This window comes from Dermacentor andersoni, chromosome 6 (assembly GCF_023375885.2).
Source record: "Dermacentor andersoni chromosome 6, qqDerAnde1_hic_scaffold, whole genome shotgun sequence".
Classification (NCBI taxonomy): Eukaryota; Metazoa; Arthropoda; class Arachnida; order Ixodida; family Ixodidae; genus Dermacentor; species Dermacentor andersoni.
Window position 1 is genome coordinate 21957245 of NC_092819.1, and position 19847 is coordinate 21977091.

The 19847-nt window shown below is 44.6% G+C and overlaps 1 protein-coding gene across 3 annotated transcripts in view; it reads left to right on the forward strand.

The window, feature by feature from the left end:
• LOC126521346 (lysine-specific demethylase 5A-like) overlaps nucleotides 1-19847 on the forward strand; it is a 69084-nt gene that overhangs the window by 46867 nt on the left and 2370 nt on the right. For all 3 annotated transcript variants that reach the window (XM_050170023.3, XM_050170024.3, XM_050170026.2), the window contains 8 exons: nucleotides 1265-1545; nucleotides 2379-2595; nucleotides 8089-8171; nucleotides 8901-9018; nucleotides 11830-12065; nucleotides 12260-12337; nucleotides 16320-16496; nucleotides 18844-19021. In XM_050170023.3, the coding sequence (XP_050025980.1) occupies nucleotides 1265-1545; nucleotides 2379-2595; nucleotides 8089-8171; nucleotides 8901-9018; nucleotides 11830-12065; nucleotides 12260-12337; nucleotides 16320-16496; nucleotides 18844-19021 (1368 nt within the window). The remainder of the gene's footprint in view (nucleotides 1-1264; nucleotides 1546-2378; nucleotides 2596-8088; nucleotides 8172-8900; nucleotides 9019-11829; nucleotides 12066-12259; nucleotides 12338-16319; nucleotides 16497-18843; nucleotides 19022-19847) is intronic.

Genomic DNA, 19847 nt, shown 5'->3' on the forward strand with positions numbered 1-19847 from the left:
TTTCCAGCGAGCGAAAGAAACGGCAAGCCACCATTCTAGACTTTTTCAAGTCATAAGCACACTCTGTGGAAATAAATTGTCTACAGTTGAAGCTGCACTTTTTTCATTCATTTTCAGAGCTTTCCTCACTGTTGCGTTTTCTTGGCTGTTACGTTTTTTTTTTACCCGGTCCGGTGAAAAATGTATGAACGGGGTTCCACTGTTATACATCTGCTAACGGATACAAATTTGTGTTCACATACATGGGTATATCGGGAACAAACCAGTTTCAAAAAGGCATTTATGAAAAGGTTAAATCACACAAAAGTGAGAGAGAGAGACAGAGAGAGAACAGCTCAGGAGTGATAAATTTTTATGAGTTGCTTGTAGCAAAACAATTCAAGTTTAGTGGTGAATGCGTTCGTTGATGATAGACCCATGCACTCATGTGGTAACTTATTCCAGAGTTCTATTGTAGATGGAAAAAAGGAATATTTGAAAGTATCGCAGCTCATTAAAAGAGGCCTTATACACTTAGCATAGTTGGTTCTGCTTGAGTGTTGGTAAGGTGGTCCAAGGTAGTTGTTGTTGTTAGCTGTGTTGTCATGGTAAAGGAGGTATAAGAAATTCATAGCAGCAAATACGTCGACGGCTTTCCAGGGTTTGTATGGCGGCATGGTTGCTCAGCGCAGTCACACTGTCACTCCTGGAGTACGTTGAATAGTACTTGGAATGATTACTTAGGATGATTTGGGCATCACATATTTGTGCATATTCATTTAAAATGTTATGTTCTAATGGGCAAAATACACTATTTACAATCTGGGCCTTTAGCCATCATGGCTAGGCCATACATGAATGTTTGGCAAGACACTGTAAGGTGAGCATGGGTGAAGCAATGAATAAATACAATATGACGAAGTGTGACTTCCTGTCACACATATGAAAGTCCACATACATGGTGAAAAGGCTAAATTAATAAAATTAAGCTAATAAGCACATGCAGGTGCACAACCAAGGACAAGCTAAAATGGAGACATAAATTTGTTGCTAAGAAACAACTTTCTCCTGGCAAAAGTAAACCTTGAGTCTGTTTATGTCTATGGGTAAGCTGTTCAGTCTTTAGGTTCCTGAATACTGAACGCTTTTTACCGTATATATTCTGAATGTCTGAGAAATTGAACCACAGGTTTGATGAATACCGAGTGTACTGCTACTAATCTGGTTGACTAGTGCTCCAAGGCGACGAAAAAGCTGATATGGTGCGACATCTCTGCCTCTGCAGCCAGTTGTGTGCCGACACCCAAGCCGAGAGGTGCGGGCAAGGCTGCCAACTCTGCGGGAGGCAGCAGCCCCGGTGGTGGTGGCTCTTCCTCTCCAGGGGCATCCGTGGCCTCTGCTGTCCCGGCCAAAGAGAGCAAGTTCCTGTGCCCTGCGTGCCTGCGGTCGCGGCGGCCTCGGCTCGAGACCATTCTGTCGCTTTTGGTGTCACTGCAAAAGCTGCCCGTGCGGCTGCCTGAAGGAGAGGCACTGCAGTGTCTTACCGAGCGGGCCATGTCGTGGCAGGTACGGGCTTGCTGCCGACCAGAGTTTCCTATGGCGATACGACATTAGTGTCTACTGGAGCTGTAAGCATGATGGTTCCGCTTACATGGAAATAAGTAGTACAGGGGAGTCTAAGGGCTGCACATGAGTGCAGAGCATGTGCCAGTTTTTTTCTCTTGCATGTACACAATAGCTGATGCCCAAAACATTAAAACTTCTTGGGCGAGTTGGTTAATATGTACTGAAGCCATTGTAGCGCAAAGGAACCACGGTCAAAGAGGACAGGACGCCACGGATACTTCTGATGCTTGCAGTACACAAAAGCATGGCTTTCGTAATTCCAGCTGTTACTCCGAGGAAGCTGTCATTGGGGGATATGATTTAGACAGTATCTGTTGCCTGGCTTAGCCACAAATGACATGTAGTTGGTAGCACTGCCAGCTTTCTACACACCTGTGCAGTGAATTGACGCAGCTTCACCCTGCACTTGCTGCTAGAACTCCATCAAAGTGCAAGGTTCAGAAATTGAAACATTAGGTAAGGCAGGGAAAGAGCTACAGAGTTGCTGGAAACAAAAATGCTTAATTTGTGCAGTATATACAATTTAGTACTGTAAAAGCTGAAAACAATTTTTTACAGAAAAAGAGGTATTCTAAGAACATAGCTGTACAGAATGAAAATATAAAAAAAGAGCGGATCAGATCATAAAACAGATTAGTTACTAAGCACTAATACAAAGGGACGAGCTAAAATGTATTTGACTTTACTACATAAACAGAGTACAAATGTGTACTGGAACAAGTGTGTCTAAACTTCAGTAACACCCAAGTGATAGAACCTGCCCTGTTGCGTAGGACCGTGCTCGGCAGGCACTGGCCACCGATGAGCTGGCGGCAGCCCTGGCCAAGCTGTCGGTCCTCTCCCAGAAGATGGTGGAGCAAGCAGCACGCGAGAAGACCGAGAAGATCATCAGTGCAGAGCTGCTTCGAGCAGCTAGCAAGCCAGAATTGCAGCCACACCTGCAGAGTGTGGCACAGTCAGCCTTTGGGGGCCTCCGAACCCAGGATAAGAGTGAGTTCTGGGGTGGCTGATGAGATGTTTAGACTGCACCTCCCTTCATTTAAGCTGGAACTTAACAAAACATGTTAACTTACTGTATTTACTTGAATCTAACGCGCACTTTTCTTTTCCGATAAAATGGGTCCAAAAATTGGGTGCGCGTTACAATCGAGTATGACCCTAAATCTACGTTACCATATCGCCATCGCCATTTCAAAATGGCCACCTCGTACACTCTTCGAGCCTAGCTGCGATAGCTTCCTCCAAGTGCTGTAGTACGTGTGCTTGGGCGGTTGGCTTAGGCATTGCTTAGGTTAGTACACCGTCCGTCCTCCCGTTTCCTGCGTTTGCTCTGTCAGCATGAAAGCGCCGACTGCGAAGACACGCGTTGCCGCCATTAAAAGGAAAGTGATCACGTGTGTGGAGATGGACAGAAATCGGGTTGTATCACGGGCATTCAGAGTGCCCGAAACTTGCGTGTGGGACTGGCGCAAACAGACAAGCGGTTATACTCTGGTAGCTGCTGCGTATGGTGCAGCAGCGCGGCTCTTATACTGAAGTAGGTCTGCGGTGGAGACAGAGTCTACGCATCTAGGCGCACCGCGCTGCGTTCTCATTACTTAGTTTGCGTTGAAGCGAGAGGCCACACAAAGGTCAATTCGCTCGCTCCTGCTACAACACTTCCTCACTCCAGTGTTTTGATAAATGTTTCTGCGGTCACTGAGTGAGATGAGTTCATGTTTGCTTGCGTGCGCGAGACGCCATGCTTGTTAATTTAATTAGTAAGTGAATGTTTAAAAGTTTGTGACCAATAAAACTACAATACTTACTTTTCATATAGCTGTCTGCTAATTTGCCATCGCAATCGATGCTTCGCCTCTCGAGCAAAAGTTGTACTTTTAGCGAGAAACTTCATTAAATCGTAAATTTAGTTAATTTAGGGTTTTAAAGTTTCAGCAGTAAACACAAATTCTCGGAGTATTCCTAGTGGATATTATCTTGTCAGTAAGCACTTAGTCAAATCTTGATTCAGCCAAACCTCGTTATAACGAAACGTGATATAACAAAATAATGGATATAAAGAAGTGAAATTCGCCTTGAAATTTGTAATGAAATTCATGGCACAGTATGTTCAATAATGGATGTAACGAAGTAATAGATTTTAGGAAATAATTCTTGCTCCCACATCAACTTTGTTATAACGTGGCTTTAGTGTATGACGAATCACCCGGGACCGCCAAAAATTGTTTGTTATTCTGAATGGTTGTTTTACTAAAAGCCCCAAAATTAACCATTACACCCATCAATCCATCAGTTATAAGTTGTCACAGTTTGAGCTATCCACAAGAGCGTTGTTGTTGGCTCTCGCCCCTCGCTGTTGCTATTTTCTATAGATTCTGCTGCCATGGACCACCGTACAATAACAGCGACGTATGCAAAGCTGACACTGAGAAAACTACTGACAGAAAGGAAGCTCTGCGTTGCTTCCAAAGCACCATGTTCCTTGTTTTTCACATTCCTTGCCGTGGATACCACAACTGTCTCACTCGAGGCGGATACCTGAACTATTCCAAAGCACAAGCGTGCGTAAATGACACCATTCAGAAAGTGCAAACTGCGACCGTGTGGCATCACCGTAAATACAGAATTTGCATTTCTTCGCACATGTAGTTAGTTTGGCTGCAGAAAGAAAAGCGTGCGCAGGAAGAAGGGCAAAAGAAGGAAGAGGTGTGCCTCCTTTGCTAGGTGACACTTGCCTGGGTAGGGCATGCGCTCACAAAACCTCATGCGTTGTCGCCTCCACAATAGATAAAAACTTCTCTCCCGTGTTTTTTTTTTCATTGAGCACCGTTTCAGGTTTTCCGAACCTGTGTACTGTAGCGCCTACCTTCTGTGCCTTGTCATCTGCTAGCCTACTCTTTCAGCTGCCACCCGCCGTGGTTGCTCAGTGGCTATGGTGTTGGGCTACTGAGCACGAGGTCGCGGGATCGAATCCCGGCCACGGCGGCCGCATTTCGATGGGGGCGAAATGCGAAAACACCCGTGTACTTAGATTTAGGTGCACGTTAAAGAACCCCAGGTGGTCGAAATTTCCGGAGTCCTCCACTACGGCGTGCCTCATAATCAGAAAGTGGTTTTGGCACGTAAAACCCCATAATTAAAAAATTAATTCTTTCAGCTGCCGCGAAGGATACACGGAAACCTAAGAATACCCAGATTTCGAAATATTAGTTTGTAGTACTGAGGCGTTGTTAACATGACACGGAGGCTGAATAACGATCATTATTCTGAAAAGTTCGGTATTCTGACCTTCATAGTACTGAAATGTTTGTACATTGAAACCATAAGAAGACAGCAGGGGATTCCTGAAAAGTTCGTTAATGTATTGTTTGTAGTAACAACATTTCTTTTTATAAACAAAGTGAAAGAAGGTCAGGTGATAACAGTGCAGTTACGAGTGCCAGCATGTGCGGTGCAGATCACGCCCTCAGGCAAACTCGACGACCACGAACTCGCTGTCAGAATGCGTGCGAATGCTTCGCACCGTGTCTCAGAAACTTGAGATTACACCACCGCCAACACTAGACACGTGGGAAGCCAATGCGCATAAAAGCACCAACCGCCTCGGCTCGGCCTTTGCACTTGCCGCAGATCACCTCCAAGATGGGGTGCATCCCCCTTGTGCAAAATGAATCGTCAGCTCTCGTGTTTCTCCGAGCGCTGCAAACTGCCGCGCATCCCACAGCCTCCGCAAGTTGTTTACCAATGCCAAAGCAGTGGTTTTTCCTGCATACCACATCAGAGCGCGTGAGCATTACTGCAGTTCCTGTCACTCAAAATTTTCATGCAGAAGGACACTGGGAATAGCTTTGGCCTCAACCAACATTTTTATACTTTTTTGCTAGATTTACTAGCCTTTAGGCTGTAAGTACAGTCAAACCTCGATATATCGAACACGGATATATCGAATTATTGCGTATATCGAACAATTTCTATATCACATGGAAAATCGCATGCATTTTTAATTCTTTATTTCGAACGGGGCCGGATGTAAAATGGATATATCGAACTCCGCCGCCCCAGACCAAGTGCGCTCTGTTGACAGGAGGCGAGCTTTCCCGCAACACTATCGAAGATAGCGGCGGCGTGATCGGCGTACCAGACGTGGGCAGCGTACGACAGCTGCCCACATCGGTTGCGCCGAGGGCGCCATTTGAACGTAGCGGCGTACACACGCGGCGGCTTGGAGCCAGCACGGCCGCCTCGGTCACGCGCGCACCTATGCGCGCACGGCGAGGCTTGCGCACGTGATCGAGGCGGCCGGGGAGCCAGTTGGAGTGCTTTGTCGGTGCTGAGCCACACATCATGTGCATTGCGGACTTCGTTGGCGGTGACGACAGCACCGGAACAGTGGCGGAGTTAACAGACGTGGATATCGCGGCAGAAGTGACTGCTGAGCGGCCAAACGAAGACGCTGCCGAGGCTGATCCAGCAAGCGCTGATGTTGCCCCGCTCCCGACTGCAACTGAGGCTGTAGCTGCTTTGGCCGTTGTACGCCGCTACTGCGGCGCAATAGAAGGCACTGGACTGTCCCTTGTGGACCGTTTGGACTATGTTGAGGACGCCGTGGTCAAGCACGCGGTTGCCAATATGAAGCAGGCTACGCTGCTTCAGTACTTTCAGCGAACAAAATAAATACTTTGTTTGAAGCTTCATGTGAGTATCTATTGCGCCACGATTGGTTCATTGATTGATTTGCGCTAGTTTTTGACGCGTTTTCTACGTGATTTTATATATCGAATTCCGGCTATATCGAACTATTTTGCGATCACCGCGCTGTTCGATATATCGAGGTTCGACTGTACATGCTTGAAAAGGTTGAAATCGTTAAATCGAAACTGTGCCACGAAATTACTTTGTTACAGCACAAGAAAAAGAAAATATGGTTTTCAGTGGAACTAAGATCGGGAAATGAAAATAGTCTGCCACATCATGAATTTCGTTAAATCGAGGTTCGTTGTAGAGTGAAACCTCGATATAACAAAGTCAGTAAAATCGGAAATTTGCTTCGTTATATCAAAATTTCAATCTTTTGAAATCCAACTTTTTGCGCAAATAAGTACAGTTGCCAATAGATTTTTATTGCATGGAAAGAGGCCGCAGAATTTTCCAAATTATCGGGCAATAAAAAAAAGCAAATTTGAATGAGAAAACAATTCATTTTGATAAATTTGGGAGTCTGACAAATGATACGGTTTCATGCCCCGTCGACGATATCTTCACATCAGCGATATGAATTAAGCAAAGCCATCCACGCTTTCATGTGCACTCTGCCCCCACAGCTGATAGCGTTGCCCACACTGGGACGATGCTATCAGAAAAATGCCAGCAGCGGGGAGTGAATGCTTCGTATGCTTCACTCCAACAGGTCACCGAAACTCGAGATTACGCAACCTAAATGCACCGGAAGACAGCTTACATGGTGCCACAGCGTCTGTCTCGGCATGCCCACTCTGCACATGCAGTAGATTACCTCTAAGGCAGCGTGCATTGCTGCCTATGCATTAAGCCGCACTTATAGCTATGGCAGCCTGGCTGAGAGGCGTGCCAACTTACCCACCATTCTGCCCCCTCACGTGCGCATAATAGCGTTAACACGAGCTCGCTTCCCTTTCCGTCTGTCTCTACGCTTGTGAGAGAAGGCAACACTCATGTAGCTACCATATTCTCTCATTCTCGCACACTTTCACTCACACCCAAAGCACACAGTGTGGGCGGGATAGGTTCTTATCACACTTGGACTCTATATGAAACATGATATGACTCCACTTCCGTGGTGGCTCTTGTCAAGGGCATGGGTTGGTGCGTTCGCAAGTTTGCAAACAGCAACTTGTAATTCAATTATTTGACCATCTGCGTCCGAAGAAGTTTCCATTGTCTCGGCATTCCTTTGAGGCAGCAGCGAAATTCTGTTATATTGAAATTGCATACAAACACACTTTGTTGCATTGAGTGTTCTAAATAAATGGTTTTCTATGGACAAGAGGTTATGAAAAGTGAAATATTTCATTATATCGAGAATTTCATTATATTAAAGTTTGTTATATAAAGGTTTAACTGTATTGAGGTTTGACTGTATTGAAATTTGTTCTTTTATGCGAATAAGTACAGTCTCCGATGGATTTTCTTACGTGGAAGGGGCCACAAAATTTTTCACATTATCGACGAATCGAAAAAAAACAAATTTCAATGGAAAAGAAAGATCTCATTTTGTTTAACTGTAGTTGCAGATTGAGTCTTGAAAAATTACTTCGCCAGAGTAACCTTAGTGCTGGTCTTTTGTGTCACTGATATTCCAGCTTGACTTTACGGGCTTCGTGCACAAGGTTCGTGCATTGAAGGTTGCCTGGCTCGATTTCACATGATTGGCTGTCCTGATTCAAGAATTATAAGCATTGTTTACTATACAGCAAGTCTTTCATGTTCGTTTATCATTTTCTGCAGATGGCAGTGGCTCTGACATAGAGGCCACTAGTGTCCCAGAGGATGCTGTTCCGACTGTTGCTGCAGAACAGGAGGTGTCTCTGGTATGTGTGACCCTTATTTTGTGTTTTTTGTATTGAGCTTTCTTCATCATCATCATATCTCTCATTGTTCTTGTAAAGCAAGGCCTACATGCCTGCATATTGGGAGCATCAGCAGCAACTGTGTACAGTGGCATTTGCAGTATTGATTGCGCATTGACCAGAACTACGTTCTAGGTTGCATATTATGACATAGTCAATTTCCACACAGCAGTTTACTTACGACAAGGCTGGCTGATAAGTGGGAGGCAATGATCAGCAACCAGGACTTTGTGTAACATGTAGTGTGAGTGGCAGTCCTGTAAACGTTCAGGTTTTCATTGCAACAGTATGTTTGTGTTAGGTGGGGTACAAGAAAATAACAGGAACTAAGCACATAGGAGCGCTTTTGTACATAGACTTAGTTTACAATCACTGCGACTACTCATGAAGCACTAAGTTACTTTCCACCAGGATAGTTTTGTGGCTATAGCATTCAGCTGCTTAGTACAACGTCGTAGTGGCCACATTCCAGTGAAGGCGGAATGCAAAAACACTTGTGTACGAAGCTTTGCATAGTTGTTGAAGATCTCCAGTTAGTCAAAATTGAACCCACTTTGGTGTCTCTTATAGCCTTTGTGTTGCTGTGAAATCTTCAATCAGCTGTCAACTTACTGCAGTATGTATGAAAGTGTGAGTTGTTTACACAGAGTTGGTTGTTTATCACTTATCTGTTTTCTCGCTCCCCCTCAGTCTCAGGATGGGCTTGGTGACGGTGACGTGAAGCCATCCATGGACGATGAAAAGCCTCCATGCGACAGCTACAGCAGCATGGAGCATGCCTATTCAACTGCATCCAAGAACAATGCTGGTCAGTATTCCATCACATCACATTGTTTCGGCATGCGTGTTTGGCCGATCGTGATCCGAGCCCCTTTTTGGTACTTGCTGTATCACTCTCTGACCATACATAATATTCTGGTGAAATTCCATCGTAGTCAGTATGCATAAACAGTTAAACCTCGATATACCGTATTTGCTCGCATAATGATCGCACTATTTAGTCAGAAAAATTGGCGCAAATTCAGCGGTGCGATCATTACGCGGGTTAAATTTCCCGCGAAAAAAAACCATCTTTTTCGTCCCGCGTTTGCTGCGGGAAGCGGATGCGGGACACCAAAACAAAAATGGCGGCCAGCGGAGCAAGCTGAATGCGCCGAACGAGATTTTTCTTTTTCTTTTTTTTTTTTCTCGTGAGGACATTACTTGCATTGAAACAGTTTCTTCCGTATCAGTGATGAATAATATTGTTATCGGCAAGTTTGCGGCAATAACATAGCCATGTCCACTTTGAGGGGACAGAAACAGATGGGCGCGCTTAGCTGCGAGTGACAGAAACGCATGGCCGGCGTGGTGCAGAAACTGCGGCATCTGTCTTCACTACTATCCTAACACGGCACGTTCCCACTAAGGGTGGGTGAATATCTTGGCTGTGTTACAAGCGTTGGCGTATGAATAGGGTACACTTCTAACGTATCAGTGTAAACGTGGCTACTATCGCGCGCTATTTGTTGCGTGCTCATGAGTGCAGATGAAAAGAATCGAAAGGCGCCTTTTTTGTTTTTGTTGACCACAACCGTTATAAAGCCTATCCATAATAAAGGCAAGTTTGGTTGTACCTCTTTTTGTCATGGAGGTGCGGAAAGTGATGAAAGTAATGAAATGAGGCATCTACTTAAGAATGTTTGGTGCGTGCAGACCGCTTGGCTTGTCTTGAAGAGTCGTTCACGTAACATTCGACAGATGGTAAGCATGATCATTATTAGCTAGACTTGGCACGCGACATATCGCCGCGGCAAGTTCGGGGTGCTATCATTACACGGGAAATTTAAAAAATCATTACGCGAGTGCGATCATTATGCGAGTAAATACGGTAACAAAGTTGATAAAATCGGCAATTTGCTTCGTTATATCGAGACTTTGTTGTATTGAAATTCGACCTTTCATTCAAATAAGTACAGTCGCCGATCCATTTTTCTTGCACAAAAAGGGGCTGCAAAATTTTTCGAATTATTGGCCAATCGAAGAAAGCTAATTTGAATGAGAAAACACGTCATTTTGATAAATTTGGGAGTCTGCGATGAGTGATATGGTTTCATGCCACATACATCGACGATATCTTCACATCAACGGTACGAATCAATTCTTTCAGGGTAAATTTCTTTCGCCATATGCGACTGCCCAGGGTTGATTTTTTTATTGAAAATTCTAATTCTCCCGAGGGACATACTTCGAAAAAGAAATTTACCGTAATCTTTCTAGGGTGACTGTAAAGTGAGAAAAATATTTCGCATTGGTATCCGTGTACTAGAGTCTCTATTCATAAATAACAATAAAAAAAAGGAAATAAACTTACAAGAATTTAAAATTTTATGCATTGTTATAGTTCAAGGTTTAGAATATGCGCACATGAGAATATTTCACAAGTCTCAAATGTTCCTTCTCTTAAAGGAATATTTGCATCCATAGCGTAATCGAACTGCGTAGGTGAGTGCACTAAGGAAAACTGTGTGGTTGTGTGCCCGTCAAAAAAGCAAAATGTGTGACAAACTTCCGTTAATCTTCATCTTATCGTCAACCAGAGGCTAATAATTTTCGCGGGTCTCAGAAAAAAGAAAACGCACGCATGGCAGCATCCTTTGCGTATGCACACGCCTGTGAGCAAAAAACGAGCAATTAACAGGCAGTCGCGCTTTGAGCGATTAGTAACGATATAGCCATCAATTTTGCGAGTGCAAGAAGCCGAAACTGCCCGCACGCGCCAATGCGCAAGTGGTAGTATATGGATGCGCTGGAGCAAACAAACCATGTAATGAGAGCCGAGAGAACAAGGCGCGAGAAAAAAATTCTCTGTATTCCCGCATAGTGGCAGCACATGCCAGGGAAAAAAAAAAGTTTGGAAATTGGCGCGCCTTTTAAGTATACAGACAGCGCTGTAAATATATGGCATCGACCATTTTGGACTTGTTTGCGGCGCTGTATATTTACGTCATTGACCCTGAAAGGGTTAAAGCATTCCATAATGCTGGTACCCGGCAGTTACCTTTGGCGCAGTACAGTTGTGTTGTGCGATCGAGTACATTAAGGGTGTAAAGGTGTCACTGTCACAGGACATAAAATGACCTGCTAATTATACATACGTGCACCCGCCATCTCCTGTCATAGTACGGGCACCGAGATGCGTAATATTTGTGCTGGCAAGCCTTTAACACTATTTTGGACGTAGTTGTGGCGATTTGAGCCCTTGAGGGCAGTTAAAGACATGCGTTCATTCTTTTTGACTGCCTGATTTTTCTGAAGTTTTCGCTGTACCTAGGGAGCCCAAATATCTGACATTGACTGTTTGTGCAAGTTGGGTAGGCTGGTGGCAGTTCAATAGTGCCTTGACAGAGACACTCTAAGCCAAGCTTATCTGTTGTCTGTTTGTTACGTTGGTTTTTCTACAGTATGTGTCCTGTTTTTCTTCTAGCAAATGTCATTTGGAAGTAGCACTGGGTTTGTTGTAGTTTGTGCTTGTGTCCTGTCTACCACATATTTGTAAATTAAACATGAATTACTAACTGGCCTAAGTTCATGCCCTACGAAGATGCTGATGGAACTGCTGCAAACATCTTTCTCGCAGTGTGCAACCCTTCACCACGCAAGCATGCACGGAAGTCTCCGCTGGTGCCACGGCAGGTCGAGAGCCCTGTGCTGGAATTGAGCACAGGAGCAAAGGCACGCCTGGAGGCCCTACTCACCGAGGGGGACCTGCTGGAGGTGTCGCTTGATGAGACTGGCCACATTTGGCGCATACTTCAGGCCACCAAACCACCAAGGGACCCCCTGTCCCCTTTTGAGGCTTTCCCTGAGTTCGAGGTGAGTGAACTACTTGGCTTCTTGTAGTTGAGAACTCTTCATGAGTCTCTAAGCTGCAGGGTTCCCATGCCAGATGACAAAGATAAACATAATGCCAGTATCAGTGGAGTCATAAAATGAAGCTGAAGCCTGCACCAAACCCAAAAGATTGTCTTCACCTTATTGTCTGAATATTGTCCGATTTTCCTTCCTAGGACTACTCGGAGGCTTCAAAGAGACTAGAGAAGAGAACAAAAAAACGCAAGGTAGAGCTGCCTACCGCCACGGCAAAGGTAAGCTCAACAAAGGCTTTTTTTTTTTTCCCCCCAAATAAGGGCCATTCCTTGAACGAACGAGCAAAAAATCGTATTTTGCGTTCCTATTGCAGATATGGCAGTCGAAGTTATAGTATTACGAAATAAACAATCCTTGCATAAATTACTGCGCACATTGTGTTGTGCATGGCAGAAGTAGACTGCAATCTGTGCAGAAGCCACTCATTCACTCTCAGTGCTTGGGACATCGCAGACTGTTTAACAAGGTTTAAAGGGTGTTTAAAATAGGCAAAGAGGCTATTCTCTCTGCCGAAAGAACTGACATTTGAGGGCAAAAGTGGCTTATGAATGTGCTTGACTGCAACATCTATACAGTCGAGTTCATTTATAACGAACTCAATAGTTAGTTCCACAAAAGTAAGTGGTCATTGTATTAGTAGTTCATTATATGTTCACAGAATGCAAACAGCATTTATTGAATCTGAACATGCAGAGCTCATTCAATGTCGTCGTCGCTGCTAGACTCGTCGCTGTGTTCCTTGTCAGTCACCTTCAAACAGTGCACCATCTTCGGTACCATCAAGCGCATTAAATATGCAGCACTTTTTAAAGGCGTGCACAATCAAAGTACCTGGGATGTCCCACGCTGCAGCTAGCTACCCAGCCTGCCAGCTGCGATAGCGATGCACGTTTGATGCGGCCCGTTGCCGTTAGCATGTGGTCTTCGTCAGTCAACCAGTCCGTGTAATATTTCCACAGACGATCCTTGAAAGGTTTGTTGATGCAGACATGAAGTGGCTGCAACTGGCCCATCATGCCGCCCGCTATGACAGCGAGATCAAATGCCCATGGTAAGAGTCGGCAACAAGGAGCAAGTTCTTTGTCAAAAGGGCTCCTGGACACCGTCGCAACACAATCTTAACCCACTCTTCCACCATCGCACCCGTCATCCACCTGCTCTCATTTGCCTGCACAATGACATTTCTTGGGCAAGTTTCTTGAGCAGGCAGTGTTCTCCTTTTAAATATCTTATAAGGAGGGAGTTTATGTCCATCAGCTGTGCAGCACAGCATCACAGTTGTGCACTGCTTCTCGTATCCCGCAGAGCGCACTTTCACCTCCTTGGCACCCTTTTCATTCGCGGTGTACGCCCCTGGCATATCAAAATACGCAGCCGTCTGGTTGGCGTTGCCGATTTGCCCAAGGTTGTAGCCTGCCGCTTCTCTCTTTCACAGCATGTAGTGCTGAAAAGCTATCAGCTTTTCTTAGAAATCGCTTGGCAGCTTCTGGGTGATTGAAGTGCAACGTCGAAGGCTGAAGCTGAAGCGCTTCATGATTTTCTGAAGCCAGCCCCAATTGGCTTTGAAATCCTTTGGCATTAGGCCTTGCTCCCTCGAAAGTTTCCTAGCTTTCGCTTGGAGCACGTCTGTTGTCACTGGAAGAGCAGCTGCTCTCTGTGTCCGAACAAAGTCGGCCAAAACTGTCTCCACTTCGTGGTGACGGCCTTTCTTTTGTCCGCTAAATGCCATTCTCATTGTGGCGCACGCAAAAAGCTGCTGTAGTTGTCCCCTCCAACGACGGACGTTTCTCTCGTCGACGCCAAAGTCCCGCCCATCTTGAAGGTTCGACGATGCCTCTGTGGCTATCACAACTTTTCGCTTGAAAGCGGCACTGTAGTGGCTTCTCCTGCTTGGTGCCATTGTGATAACACCACGGCGCACACCAATACGGCCGACATGACACAGATCAAAATGGCGACCTCGCTTGTGTATGGTTGGCTACTGGCATGGCTAGTAACGGCTGCGATACTTACTTTTCTAGATGGCGCTAGCTATGCACCATATTTAGCAGTTTCAATGAAAAACTGGCGCGTTTCTTAAAATTCTCGAATCTAAGCCGACCTTAGAGTTCAGAATATGATTGTTTGAAAAAAAAAAAAACTGTCGGTTTAGATTCAAATAAATACGATATTTGTGATCTTAAGCTACAGGAAATCACCAGAAGCTACCTACGGCCTTCAGGAGCGTAATTCAGGGGTGTCGGTAGAGCAGCTGGTCACGAATGGTGAAATGAACTGCTTGGCGTCGAAGGGTTCGGGATATAAGGATGGTCGATGATCCAGGTAGGTAGTCAAAAATAGAAGCGATCCACGGGTCACGACATTGTGCGGTGGCAAAGGAGTCCATGTCAAAAGATGACACGAAGTGTGCACAAGTTGTGCCGCAGGCCAAGTCTGTAGGTAAAGGGGAACGGGACAGGGCGTCTGGGTCTGAGTGTGTGCGCCTGCTGCGGTATACGATGCGAATATCGTACTTCTGGATGCGTAGTGCCCAACAGGCTAGGCAGCCAGTGGGATCTATCAAGTTGGTGAGCCAACATAGCACCTGATCATCTGTGACGAAGTCGAATGGGCGCCCGTACAAGTATTGTCGGATCTTGCCAAATGCCCATACTAAAGCCCAGCACTCTTTTTCGATCATGCTGTAATTGGCCTCGGGCTTCGTCACCGTGCAACTCGCATAGGCGACTACGTGTGCGGAGTAGCTGGGCTTTCGTTGGGCAAGGATGGCGCCGAGACTGACCCCGCTGGCATCTGTACCTCAGTTGCAGCTGATGGGTCGAAATGGCGAAGAACAGGTGGAGAGGTGAGAAGACGACGCAGCGTAGCAGATGCGGAGTCACATGCAGGTGACCAAGAGGAGAGGTGGGCATCACCGGGTAGAAGCTGAGTCAATGGTGCCAGGATCGACGCGAAATTCCGAGCAAAGCGCCAGAAATATGAGCACAGGCCCACAAAGCTTCAAAGTTCTTTGATGGCTTCGGAAGCTCAGCGACTGCTCGAAGTTTTGCAGGATCGGGCAGAACGCCGTGCTTGGACACAACGCGGCCTAATGTGGTCACCTCCTGCGCGGATATAATCGATTTCTTTTATTGCAGATTGCAATTCTTCTTAGGGACTTATTTCTAAAAAATTTACCGCAATTTTTCTAGGGTGAGAAAAGTGAGAAAAAAATATTTTGCGTTGGTATATATGTACTCTTCATTCATGAATAATAACAATAAATAAGGAAATTAACTTATAGGGGTTATAAATTTGATGCATACTTATGCACATAGTTCAAGGCCTTAAAAATGCACAGAGGAGAATATTTTGCAAGACTCAAATGTTCCTGCTCTTACATTAATATGTACATCCATAGCGTAATCGAACTGCGTAGGTGCGCGCACCAAAGTAATCTGTGTGGTTCTGTGCCCGTCAAAAAAGCACGTGTGACAAGCTTTCGCTAATCTTAATCTTATCACCCACCAAAGGCAATTAGTTTTCGCGAGTGTCAAAAAAAAAAAAAAAAAAGCATCGGAAACGCATGCACTGCGGCATCCTTCCTATGCGCACCCCTGTGAGCACTAAGCGAGTGAGAAAGAGGCGGTCGCCCTTTGAGCAATTAGTAACGAGTTAGCCATCAGTTTTGCAAGCACAAGAAACCAACACCGCCCGCAGAACAAAACCCGAACCGCCGCCCGCCCGCACGCGCACCAATGCACCAGCGGTAGTATAGAGAGGCGCGGGAGCAAACTAGCTCTAAAACAAAGCATGCAACGAAAAAAAAAGAGAGGGAGGTGTGCGAAAAAAATTTCCTGTATTCCCACATAGTGGCAGCACATGACAGAAAAGAAAAAGTTAGGAAATTGGTGCGCTTTTTAAATGTACAGACGGTGCCGTAAATATATGGCATCGACCATTTTGGGACTTGTTTGTGGTGCCATATATTTACGTCATTCACCCTCGAAGGAAAGTCAACTGTGATTTTCTTCAGTGGCCTTAATTCTTCTTAGTGTTTTTTAGTTTTGTGGCATTATTTAGATGATAATCACTAAAATATCCTGAAATGAACTCATGTTTTTAATTCAAATTGTCATTGCAAGTTTTACTTATGAATATTAAAATAGAATTGGTCCGGGTGTGGTTCTGTGTCAATGTTGTTGTTGCCAACATGCACAGCCACGGCCAAAGCCAAAGCTGCAGAAGCGAGCACCAGCCAAGGACGAGGCTGGCAATCCGTCCACAACAGCCAGCCAGGGAGCCTCAGGCACGGCCGACTCTTCAACCAAAGCAGCCAGCGGTGTCAAGAAGGTGTCCAGAGGTGGGACCGACGCCGGAAAGCAACCCGAGCGCAAGGTTCGTACATTTTGAGTGCAGGCTGGAAGAATTCATACAAGGTCACGAGGCTAGGTCGGCAGATAAAGCAGATAGTCACTCATGCGCACTCACTAATATATCCGTAAGCTGTGTACTCGCTCATACTTATGTGCACTCGCACTCATTGGCACCCACTCACATTCATACTTACGCACATAAGTGGCATCAACTTCCACTCACCAGCAATTGTTGACATACGCACTCGCTGACAGTCACTCACGTTCATACATACTAGCGCCTACACAAAATTACTATCACTGACTTCCATTGGTACTCGTGTTAACTGGCACACACTTCAGTTTATGCTCGCATCTACTGAAACCTGCCAGCACTCGCTCTCGTTAATACCCATGTTCTTTCACAACCTTCATCATTCAGTAATGCTCTATCTCACACCTGTGAAATCATTGCGGAGAGAGTATGAGTCACTGTATTCGTGATTATGCCAATCTGTGATCTCGGGTTCATATCCTGACTGCATCCTGTTGGGGGTGAATGCAAAATTATTCTGGAGCCCTCTGCTATGGCATCTTGTCCCCGTCGTGCTGATACATTTAACCCGTAAATCAATACATTCATTGATCAAATGGGCGCTGAATTTGCTTAATATTGGAATATAGTGGAATATAGGATTTTGGTTTACTAGAGTTCTATTATTTGGTCATTAGGCACAGCTCACCTGTCATGGTGGTTTAGTGGCTTTGGCGCTATGCTGCTAAGCACCCATTCGTGGGATCAGCTCCCAGCTGCAGCAGCCACATTTCGATGAGGGGAAAATGCAAAAATGCCCTTGTACCGTGCATTAGGTGCACGTTAAGGAACACCATGTGGTGAAAATTAATACGGACCCCCCCCTCCCATTATGGCGTGCCTCATGATCATGGTGATCTTGGCACATAAAATATCAAATATTAAGCCCAGCTGCACAAGTTTGCACCATGCAAGCGTGTATTCTTTACGTATGCAAGAGTATAGGACCAAGTGTGAGCGATAGAATGTGATGGTAATGTCTCGGACACTGTTGTGTGCAGTAAAGAATTTTCTAAGCAATCCTTTGAATGCGACATTTGTTCTTCATACTGGAACATGCCTTCACAACTATACAGTTGAACTGCATTATAAAAAACGTGTATAGCAAAATACAGGATAAAAATCAAGTAAAAGCAAAGTTTGATTGGTCCCTGCTTTATTTCAATGGGAGCTTTACTTGTATAATGAAACAAAGTAGTTTTTGTGTTCGTGTGGCTCGAAATATGTTGACAAGTCAAGAAACTCTTAAACGCAATATTTGGATCATTTGAATCACCAGCAGCAGAAGAGTGCTTGAATTGCCCGTCTTTGTTGCATGCCCCGCTATCTGGGGGCAGTGAAAGTTGCTGGTGGCATCGGCCAACTGGCATGTGATCAAACTCTCACCCTACAACCTCTCCTTGCAATCTGCACTTTCTCATTCTGTCGCATAGTTTTGTCTTGTCGAATGCCCTCAAGTGCCACCGAACAAAGATTATGTCGTTTTTAAATAAATTGATTTTTGGATGCGGCCAGCATCGCTGTTGATGTGTTTATTTTTACTCTCCAGCCCAGAATAAAAGGCAAATTAAGAAAATTTGCGTTTTTACAACTTTTTGTTGTCTATCTTTAATTGAGTTAATGTGCAGACTTGTTCATGAGAGTTTATATGCATAATTTTATAACGACTATTGGATATAATGAAGAAATCATTGTTTAATATCTGACTTCATGGTAACGAGCTTCGACTGTATGAGCTATGTTCCTTACAAGCGGCTGGTGTAAAGGAAAGCATAGTTATTTTATCGAACAAGACATGGAGGCTGAGTCACCTCTGACCCATTGCAGCTTTCTGGTAGCACAGCAGTGAGAATAATAAACAAATTATATGTGCATAATTAGAACACATACTAGCTACTGCTTATGTTCCGTGCATCACAAAACTAATTTTTTTACCATGCTGCCCAGGTCAAGGATTTTTTGTCTGGCACGCATGTGGCTTTTCCTCTGTTAGTGACTGAAGATTCATTCTACAGTCAAACCTTTTAACAAAGTCTTGTCCGACATGAAAGTACTTTTGTTATATCCGAAATTCGTTATGAGCATATATTGTTACATGCCGATATCGCCGAGAAATCATTTAGATTTACTTTGTAATATTTGATAATTTGTTATATCGAGGTTTGACTGTACTCTTTTCAAACAATGCCTTTGGACTACAATGGTGTGTCATACGCCAAATACTCCTGCAGTTCCATTTCAAGGTTGTTTGCAGTGAAGCTGTGTATGGCAATGAAGGAAAACATCTTTCATCCAGGTGCGTCCCATCAAGAAGGTGCGACGGGAGGAGTCTGGATCAGGTGGTGCTACCCCTGGTGACAAGGTGGTGAAGCGACGACGAGTGGCCCATCGCCCGCAGACTGCATCGTCATCTGCCGAGACAGCCGATGTGGCTGATGAAGTCTGCTCTGCGCCAGACTGCGTCCAACCTCAAGGTAGGGGCATTCACTGTTAGACCTTGAATCACTTTAAGGGGAAAAGAGGTGTTTAGGAACTTTTCTTTTATTTTTTTACTACATTTAATAAAAATTGTCACCCCGACAGTTTTTTTCATGCTGATTTCAAACATATAGTTACATTTTAAATTGACTGAGTGGTTCCAGATATAATTAAAATTAATCACCTGATTTTTATTGGAACAATTATAATAAGAGTATCGGCCAGAATGTTTATAAAGATAGATGGCTGGATACTACAAAGTGTAAGCAACACAACTGTAGGACTACTTTTTTTATATTGCAGGTATTACCAATTTTACAGCAATTTGAAGTTAGATCTCCAGACATGGCAATCATGGGGTCCAATTAGTAGCCAGATTTTAATATTTACAAAATTGAAAAATAAACAATCTGCTCCTAGCATTGTATAGTACACACATGTAGCTACATGCCGCTGCTGAAATTATGGTTCTATGTGCACTCAAATTCAAAAAACGCCAAAAATGAGATTCTGAGAAAACATGAAAAAACAAAATGAGCTTATTTTTATAACATAGCACCACAAAATATTCGAATATATTTAAGTGCTTTTGCCATTAGTAGCCTCCAGGAATGTAGTCTGTCTGGCTAGTGTCTTTACAATGATGTTTTCTGAGCAGCCGCTGCAAGTTTTCAGCAGACGCATGCTCAGCAGACGTAGCCAGCTCGTTTGTCCCGGCAACAGTGTCTTCAACACTATCTAGTTGTTCCGATTTTCAGTCAGTAGCAGGAGTTGATGCTAATGCTTGAAATTTTCCTTGAGCTCCACTATCAATACGCTATG